We start from the raw sequence: 10534 nt of genomic DNA, 5'->3' as shown, positions 1-10534 counted from the left end.
AGAGAGAGAGAAAGAGAGAGAAAGAAAACAAAACTTTGTGAAGAAAGATATTATTTGATGTTATATATCTGTATAATTCTCTAAATTTTAACATAAAATTATAAAAAAATTCTATTTCGTGTTTTATGGATTGCTGTGGTAATAGAATTGTTTTTTATAAATGCCAAATCTCTTAACAATACATAAAAATTTATATAAAATTTATATAAAAATATATAAAAATATTAATAAATAATATTATATCTCAAATTTATGCTGATTCTAATTTGTATTTTGCTACGATTATCAATGATGAATGAATCGAAATTATTCGTGAGAAATTCAAAGCATTCGCTCTTAAGGCACAGTAGCTGGCGTTATTATATATATAGGAAATAGAATCTTGCTTTTCATATGGTGTACTAGATTTATCGAATTTTATATATTATTAAGATTAAATGTGGAACATATGGTTACCGTAAAAAAAATTCGTCTAAAAATTCCGACCAGTTGGACGAAACCTATCCGATCGAATAAAGGAAAATATAAAAATATCCGAATAAAATTGGAAAATATAAAAATATCCGAATAAAATTTCATTCTTATATAGAAAAAATTGTGTAACAAAAAAAAACGAATAAAAGTAATGAATCTAAGTTTTATAGATACATATGATACATATATATATCACAATGATCTTTTTTGAAATTATTTCTATATGCATATATGTCGAATATAAATCGAAATTTATACGTCATATTTTTGAACAAAAATTTAAATTGTCACTAGATAATAATAAAATATATGCGATTGTTTTATTTACATTATTTTAGGAATGACAGGTGTATTATCGAGAATATGTCAAAAGACATGTATATCACTTGTATCTGACAGGAAGTTATCAGACTTTGTAGACATGGTAGAACTAGGCTGCCTTCTATGATAAAGTTCAATCGAGTGCATGTTAGAGTTAAAGACAGCCGATAATAGGGCTAACGCGATATAGATAAGATGAATCGTTTATGAGAAGAATGCTCGCGAGAGAAAATCGAGAAACGTCAGACGAACGTCTCGATAATAAGAACGACGCTGCAATTTCGTAGAATACGCTCATTAATTAAAATACGATAAGGCGATTAAACGCGCGGACAATAGAAGCAGACTGGAGAGTACTCAACCGGAAATGCGATTACAATTAAACTATAATTATATGCGAGCGCTGATGTGCGCGCCGAAACCGGTTAATCCGTTTTCTACAAAGACCATATTCGTGTAACATTCATAATGAAATTACCATGTGGCTGATGTGCTTTCCCACGTGGAACTGTTGCACAGACGCGATTCCGCTTTTATGTTTAAACATCCTGTTTGCACGTAAAAGTCATTAATATATTAATAGAAGTTTATCAAATAGTTTTCTACAGACATGCAACTTATTATTGCTTATTTATCATAATTAATTCATTATATGACTTGCAATATAATAGATACATAGATTTCACTTGAACTTTCTTATATAATACTATATAATTATACGCAAATTACTGTGTTCTTCTTAGAAAATGATATTTCATAGCACGTTATATCGTTCATTAGATAGAATTTTCGAAAAAATGCAGAGGGATTGATTTAAATGTGAAATAAAACAAAGTAAATGTTGTATAAATTGAGGTCAGCAAATTACAAAGTTAACAATGAGTACGAGAAAAATCGAATTGTCACCTGTACGCAAACTCTGTACGTAAAATACCATTGCAAGTTACGAACATGTCACTCACCTTGTGAATAGATATTAATAATTTATCTCACATTCGTAAGATCGATATATATACTGTTCTCTACATCATACACCCAACAACGATCTAATCATATTTGTATACCTATGTTCGAATGCAGGAGTGCCAACTGTCTAATCGAATATAGGTACGTTGACTGTACATCTGACAATTTGTGCGAATATCACTAGTTATTTCGTAAAGTAGAAGAGAGAATAGAAATAGAACTTCTTATTCATTTTTAAGACAAGAAACTAATCCAAGTGCGATTTCATTGTTTTATTGGCATTGCTGATTATAATATAAAACAATTTATTTCGTCATAAAATCCTTCATTTCGTATATAATTTTGTTTTATATTTCTATATTTTTTTTATTGCAGTGGTATAAAATACTATAACACACAAAATTAAATTAAAATTACTACATTATTTCCTATTATTATTTTAAAAATAGAGAAAAGGAGAAAAATGAACGGGAAAAATCGTTTGCTTATAATACATAATATAAAGGAAGTTGAAGAAAAATCGATATATAATAATGTGCATATAATATATTTAATAAATTGCGCGAAAAGCACAATTAACTTCGAAGTATTTAAAAGTATCAATAATATATATATATATATATATATTTTTTTTTTTTTTTTTTTTTCTAGTGACTAATATATTTTTATCAATTGACAAAATGATAGATAGTAGCCAAAAATAATTATTGATTTTATAATAATATAAAGGACTGAAATCAATTTGTGTCAGAATTCTTGTAATTCTTAAGAATTACAAGATTTTTCTTAAGAATATTCTTAATACTTACATATATAATTCTTAAGAATTACAAGAAAAAGAAATCTAACAGGAGTTGCTAGCCATATTTCGTGCAACTTTGTAATGAAAAAACTTTAATGAAGTAATCTCTTTATAAAAATGTATATATATGTACGCATAAATTCTTTTCCTTTTTTTCACCGTGATGGCTACAGCTGCAAGAAATCAGTTTATTCGCTATCGCTACCACCGCTACCTGATACCGATTTCCTAGATACCGGGGACGCAGATCTATGGAGAAAAATAACATGTTATCACTAAAAAGCATTAAAAGCGTAGTGTATATACATTCGACTTAATTATTTGTATTTTATACAAATAATATTATGTAAAAAGAGCATTTACCGTGCTGATCCGCTCGGACTCCGACTTCGAGAACCGCTCTTTGATCTGGAACGCGATCGCGATTTGCTGCCGCTTCTCGATCTTGATTTGGATCTTGAGACAGACTTCGATTTAGACCGCGATCGACTCTTACTTCTCGATTGGCGGTCTTCTGAGCCCGAACGAGAGCCGCTTTTAGATCTAGATCTTGAACGCGACGTGCCTTTCCTTGAACCATTTGGTGATCTCGACCTTGACCTGGAATCGCTTTTTCTCGAACTTGACCTTGATCTTGATCTTGCCTTCGATCCGCTTCTTCGTGAGCCACTATTAGACCTTGATCGTGAACCGCTTTTACGCGAGCCTGACCTCGATCTTGACCTGCTTTTCGCCGAGCCTGATCTTGATCTGGATGCTGAGCGGCTTCTTGATCTCGAAACGCTTCTGGATCTGGATCCAGAGACGGATCGAGATCGAGAGCGCGATCGTGATCGCGATCGCGAACGAGAAGCGGAACGTGAACGCGAACTGCTTCTCGAGCGACTTCCAGATTTTGATCTTGAACGAGATCGTGATCGGGAAGCGCGAGAATTTTCCGAATCGGACGCAATTCGTCTGCTGCTATGTGCTTGATTCTCGTTGCCACTTTCGCCACTGTTAATGATAAAAATTATTCCAGTAACTTGGATATTTATATAACTTGAATTTTATTAATACTAGAAAAACTAAAGTATTAATATATTTTTAAAAATTAAAGATTTTTAAAAATATTCAAATTATCTTAATTATTCCTAAAAATAATTTGGAAACACAAAATGAAAATATAACATCGCACATATTATTAAGATATATATATATATATATATATATATATATATATATATATATATATATTACTAAGAAGAATCTTTAAAATCCTTAAATTCAATTTTTTTATTGATTATAAAATTGAAAATAATTGTGTGTGTGATATTAAAATAATATATCAAATGTATTTACCCGCTGGCGATCTTAAGTCCACCGGTGTCACTGTCCGATTCGCTCGTCGAGATAGTTTCCTTCGATTTAATTTTACCTTTAAGATTCTCGAATGCACCTCTACGCGTAGATTTTTCTTTCCTAGTCCCAGTATTCTTCTTGCCACGCTTACGTTTCGGTTGATCGCTTTCCGATCCTACAAGATTGAGATTAAGTATAAAATTCGATAATTGAAATGAAAAGTTCTTCAAGATGCATAAAGAAAAATAAAGAGAAAAATAAAATATAAAGATTTTTTACCGCTATTGCCACTTTCGGCTTCCTTCCTACGTTTGCCTTTACCTCTGCTCTTTCTTTCTTTCATTTCAGTGCTCGCTTTCCTCTTACGTCTTCTTTCTTTCGGCGCTTCTTCCCTTCCTTCCTCTCTGTCAGATCCTCCGCTGTCACTGATATACTGATCAGTTCGAACTCTTCTGCCCTTTCTTCCAGGTTTCTCGGACGGCATTTCTCCGAATACCAGAGCGTTTTTAGTTTTCTCCACATATTCTTGTCGTTTTTGTAACATTTCTTCTTCCTTCTGACGACGCATCTCTTCCAGTTTACGTTGTTCTTCCGTCTGACGCATTTTGAAAGCTTGCCTGTAAATAAGAGGAATTAGTGAAAAAGAAAAAAAACAGAATATATTTTCAAAGAAAGTGACGCACCTTTCTTCTTCTTGTTTTCGTCTTAACATTTTCTCTTCCTCATCTAATCTTCTAGCTCTCGCGACATGATATTGAGCTTGCGATAATAGATCTTGGCATCTCCGAGCTTCACCTTCAGCTAATTGTTCCATTCTGTCGCCATGTGTCGATAAATACTGGAAATATTTGTGTGAAAGACCGAGTTCATGAACTGCCTGAAGTACAGTGGTCAATGTCGATTTTTCATCTTTAAGAATTTGCGTAGCTAATCGTTGAAGTACAAGAGCAATGTTATACAATAAGACGGTATCCTGCGGAGCCACTCGACGTGCCTAGAAATATATTTCGTAAATTTGTATTAATATGAAATGTGAGAATAGAGAGAAGCGAATAATATCAAGAAAATGTTCATAACTTACTTTTAATAATGTCAGCTTCGCTTCTTTTAATTTGCCGGCTTTGAAATAAGCTCTTCCAAGATATTGCAAAACTTCAACATGATGGTATCTATAGAATTTCCGCAAACAATTTTCGTACTGCAATATATAAAATTTTAAATTAATTTTATAAAAATTAATCAAATATTTGTTATATCAATTATTATTACCATTTGAATAGCGCTGACAAATTGCTTCTGCTCCACATAAATGTGTGCAATGTTCAACCAAACATCACAAAATTCTGCCGTTGCTTCGCGTACTTGAGCAAATATATCTCTAGCTTCATTTACACAGCCCTTATGCGCAAGTACTGCGCCAATGCCATTCGCAGCCCAGATATTCTTCGGATCATTTCTCAAAACCTAGTTACATCGTTTTAATTATAATCTTAAGCATTTTAATTCTTTAAATAGCATTATGTTTTACCTGCTTGTACATGGCTAATGCACGATCTTGATGTCGCTTCTCTCTTTCTTTATCCTTTCCACTCTGATGTAATGTTTGTAACCAGATATTGCCCAGAGCTATCAAAGAATAAGCATCTGTGCTTGTTGTTGGATTTTTCAAAATTCTTTCGAATTTCTTTTGGCCAGGACCCCATTCCATTTTGGCCAAGTGCAAATTGCCCAACAGCGACCATGCGTCTGGATGTTCATTATTGATTCTCAAGGCGTCTTTGAACCAATCAGATGCTTCGTATATTTGTCCTTTATCTCTGGCCATGCAACCGAGTCTCAAGTAACAGTCAACATAGTTTGGATGCTCCTTTAAAATGTCTTTGTATAGTTTTTCCGCTCGGTCAAATATGCACAACGCCTCATTAAGACGCGCTAAATTATATGTGGTTGTCACTGCTATTGAATTATAATATATCGAATCGTGCAGAGCGTCTGCTTTTGAACGCGCCAAAGATTCTTCCAAATTTTTTCTGGCCTCTTCCAAGTTACCGAGTCTACAAAATAAAAAATAGATACATTATATTTTAATAAAACAAATGCAATATGCGAATATATTTATATATACCTGTAATGTAATGCTCCCACATTATTCAAGATTTCTGGCGGAATCTCTGCTTGAACTTTATCCTTCAAAATTCTAGTTGCAGTTCCATAAGCATTTAAGGCTGCATTTAGATCACTTTGCTCTAGTATTTGAGCTAATTCGATCCAGGCTTCAACATCATCAGGAAACTGCTCTGTCACTTTACGCAAATGATTTTTCGCAATGTCGCGTTTTGACTGGGAACTCGAGTTGGCATAAAGAGAGCCAAGAATTTTCATAGTTTCATAATTTCCCGGTTGTGCTTTCAAAACTTTCTCAAAGCATTGAGCAGCCTTGTAATAGAATAAATACAATTATTTTATGTTTTTATATAATAAGAGTTTTGATGAGCGTATAGTATTAGTGTTCTTACATTCTCTGCATCACCACGATAAACGTACATTTGTCCTAGACCAAAATGTGGTAATACAAATACAGGTGGAGCGAATTGTGTTGCTTGATAATAATATTGAAACGCTTGATCATAATCATTCTGAAATATTTTTACTTAGTTATTGGACGATAAAAGTATAATTGGTTAAAATATTTTTAACCACATTAATACTTTATGACTTACTTGAACATGGAATGCTCTGGCTAACTGATAGCAACTTTCTGCCCGCATGGCTTCGTTTTCCGTATTATGAAATGCATGCAACGCTAAATGCTGAACTTTACTGTAATCCTTCTTGAAAAAGAAATGGTTTGCCAAGTGATTTAATACCATCGGATTTGTCGAGTCAATCGTGTAAGCCTTTGATAACATCTGCACACCAGTTTTTATGCTGTCGGGCTGTTGTTGATTTAGTTTCAAAACTGAAAGCCCGACAAGTGCACCAACACATTGTCCATCCAACTGCAAAGCTCTTTCGAACGCGAGTCGCGCTTTTTCTTGATTGTTCAATTTCATAAAACAATGCCCCATTCCTAATCTAACAGCGGCTGGACAGTGTGGATTAGTTCTCAGAGCTTTCTTATAAAATGCAAGAGCACCTCTGTAGTCTTTTTTGTTAAAGGCAATGCAGGCTTTACCAAGTAAAGAAGGTATATTATTTGGTGACTGATTCAACACAAAATTGAATTGTGCATCAGCCTGTTCCATTTTATCACCCTCAAGCAAACAGAAATAAGCTCGGCCGAGCAAATGATTCTGTAACAATCATAAATAATAAATATAAAAACTTATGAATGTTAAATACTAATATATATCTATAGAACTAATACATACCTGATCATACATGATGATCTTGTCAGCTGTTGTATACAATAATGTCGCTTTTGTAAAGAGATCTCTTTTCTTGTCTTTATTCTTTTCTTTATTGGCTTCCTGGACATAATAGGCAGCCAACATGTCAAGAGCTCGCATTTGATCTTTTTCATAGTCACGGTAATCAATATTTGCATCAATACGAGAAGATTCAAGTATCTTAATAAAATCTTCAATCTTCTGTTGTTTATAATACTCAAGCTAAAAAGAAAAACAAATTTATTATGTAAAGTAAATTATATACTATTGTATATATTTATTTTAATTATCTGTTGTATACATACGGCCAAATTGACCCAGATAGTAAGTTGGGCATGTTCTTGCCGCAAAATCCCCAGAACTTCATCTCCATCTGGTAACTGGTCTAAATAAAGTTCTATAACCTATGAGATTTTAAAATAAACAGAAACAATTAAGATTCAATAAATTACATATGTTATATATATATATATTTATATATATATTAATTACTTGAACCTCTATCATTTTTCTACAAGTAATAATAATAAGTAAAATAAGTTATTATATTTTATTAAGTTCAGACATTAGAATTCATATTGCATATGATATCAAAATATATATAGTGTTTGACAAAATAATATTTAAACTGTAACATATGGAAATAAAAAGAAATGACAAGGTAACTTTTATATTAAATTATGTTTCTCAAATATATGAACTCATATGCATAATTTAGTTATATACTGATACGCAAAATACAATTATTATAAATACAGAAGATTGGAAAATGCGTTCACATACATATCTAATATAAGTAAATCTAAAGTATACAAATAAATAATCTTTTCTAGATAAATAACAAATAATATCGTGACAATATAAAATAAATTGTCATATTATTTTTTTAGGTTTCATAAGAATGATTGATTAATGCCAAACTATTGAAGCAATATCATTTTAAAACAAAATATTACAGTCCTGTTGCATATATATACATAAATTCTCTGGTCGTTTTCTTCACTTATGAAATATACTGTTGTTGAGGTTAAGCTTAGAGATATTGCTGATTGTCGAGAAAAACTCATATTTTACGTAATTCGCATATTTTTATTATTATCAAAATCTCGTTACGATACTCGTAAATTAACAATATTATCGTTAGAAAATGAATATTCACCTCATCTGTATCGCGAAGTGGTATCTCTATAGAACCCGCCATTGCAACATGATATCACGTTGGAATCACACATACATGAACTGTGTTGCAGAAAATGAGCTTCTAATAAACACTATGATCATAATATATACAGTTTTGCTTCTGCATGTGCATTCATACATCAGCAAAAGCACATAATCTTTGCGATAGCCAATCAATTTTAACTTCTCTGGACATTATGCAACAGTGATTGGTTCGTCGGTTTTACATACGTTACGCTATCTATGAATATACTCAGTCACGTGGTACAGCCTATCTAGATACTCGTGTATCATGACTGAATACGAAAATGGATACGCAGTTCGTAAAAAGTAATCTGACAATTTGAGTGTTTGACAGTTTTACATTTAACATACGTGTAGCATAAGTTTAAGAAGTGTATATATAATTAATTACATACAGAATATCATCAATAATAAATAAGGTAAGGTGAATTTTTATTAAGAATCGTGAGTAAAAGAATTTCTAAAATTCTAGATTTAACGATTTGAAACATGCGAGAATTTAAACCTCTAGAGACAAAGTTTAGGAGAATAATTAGATAAATTAAAATTTCCAGTAATTTAATTTCAAAAACTCCAACTTTATTATTATTTTTTTCGTCTACATTATGAGCAAGATTATAATCTAAGAAGGGATGAGAGATAAGTTCACTATTGCTACAACTCATTGTCACAGTCTCAGTCTTTACAAATTATATATATAATAATACTATATAATTTATAATGCATTTTAAAGAATGTAAAAATAAAGATTTTTTTATATAATTTTTATATAAATATTTTAACATAAATGAATTAATTTGTATTTAATATATATTATAGATATTGTTATATATGTAATATCTATATAGTCACAATATCTTTAATATAAAACAATATTTTATTAGAGAAAATTATAGACGATTTCTATTTGAGACAACACCACAGTGGATATAATAAACACTATTGTGAATTCTCTGAGCATTATTTGCAATCTATTAGAATCTAAAGTTACAAATATATTGAAAATGTTTATTTATAATTTTTCTATAGAAACAACAGTAGTTCTCTATTAATAATTTTGACTCCATTTTAATCTTAAGATGATCTTAAAAAGATACATTAAAAAATACTACATTAATTATAATATGCTTCATCTTAATTGGAAGATTTCCAAACAATAAGAATATATAAAAATTATTTTTTTTAAATATACAAATGCATAAACTTTTCCAAATAACAAATATATAAATATTGCGACAATAAATAAAATATATATACAAATATTAATAATAGTAAGCTAGTATTTAAACATACATATAATGATCCTATATCTATCAATTGTTTCCATTTAATATGATTTAAGTGAATAATGATGAAACGAAATTATTGTTGCCTCGCGTACATGTGATAATAGTATACGAAATGAGATTTTTTGTGCATAAGAGAGTATTGTGTATATAAGTGTATATCATTAATTAATTTTTCATATATCATAAAATCTGTGAATAAAATATTGTGAACACATTTCATATAGTTAAAGTAGACAATCAACTATATTTAATATAGGAAATTGTTGTTTTAAATTAGCACCTCATTTTCGAGTATTCTTATTTGTATATTAGCTACTTATTACAAGATTAATTGAATAATTGTGATAATATATATGAGTAACGTGTAACAATCAGATTAGAATTGCGTCGAGTTTAGATTTTCTGCTCACCCTGTGTAAATCCATCGGGATTTCATTACGATTATTTCAACCAAAAAAAAATTATCGATGAGATCATTAGTTTTTGCATCAGAAGATTTTCGTTATTATATTTTAATATTACGAATGAAATATAGCGAAATATAAATAAGTATATTATTTTAATTGTTATTTATATTGATGTGATGATGTTCATGTGATGATGTTGCAAATCATATGTAATAGAAGATCTATTGTAATAGAAGAATATAAATGTTGCACAGTTACGAAGTCATTTTACACTGACCGTATTAATTACGTTTATATTAATTATCAAGTCTGCCGCAGATTATCTAAAATTTTCTTTCTCGA

The 10534-nt window shown here is 30.6% G+C and overlaps 1 protein-coding gene across 2 annotated transcripts; it reads right to left on the bottom strand.

The window, feature by feature from the left end:
* Positions 1 to 2638: 2638 nt before the first annotated feature.
* LOC105252219 (RNA polymerase-associated protein CTR9 homolog) lies at positions 2639 to 8535 on the bottom strand. 2 transcript variants are annotated; one of them, XM_011259518.3, is made up of 14 exons: positions 8453 to 8535; positions 7599 to 7697; positions 7276 to 7515; positions 6625 to 7197; positions 6421 to 6540; positions 6030 to 6340; positions 5433 to 5958; positions 5174 to 5368; positions 4986 to 5102; positions 4588 to 4898; positions 4184 to 4521; positions 3905 to 4079; positions 2927 to 3559; positions 2639 to 2812 (listed from the first exon to the last, which is right to left on the bottom strand). In XM_011259518.3, exons 1-14 carry the CDS (start codon positions 8492 to 8494, stop codon positions 2752 to 2754), a joined length of 3741 nt encoding a protein of 1246 aa, XP_011257820.1. In that variant the 5' UTR covers positions 8495 to 8535; the 3' UTR covers positions 2639 to 2751. The 2 variants fall into 2 exon arrangements, with proteins under 2 accessions (XP_011257820.1, XP_011257821.1); XM_011259519.3 differs by having other exon boundaries at positions 4226 to 4521.
* Between the last annotated feature and the right edge of the window lie 1999 nt (positions 8536 to 10534).

Source organism: Camponotus floridanus, unplaced genomic scaffold (assembly GCF_003227725.1).
Source record: "Camponotus floridanus strain SB8 unplaced genomic scaffold, Cflo_v7.5 scaffold27, whole genome shotgun sequence".
NCBI lineage: Eukaryota > Metazoa > Arthropoda > Insecta > Hymenoptera > Formicidae > Camponotus > Camponotus floridanus.
The sequence above is the reverse complement of the archived record's forward strand: the minus strand, read 5'-3'. Positions and strand labels throughout refer to the sequence as shown.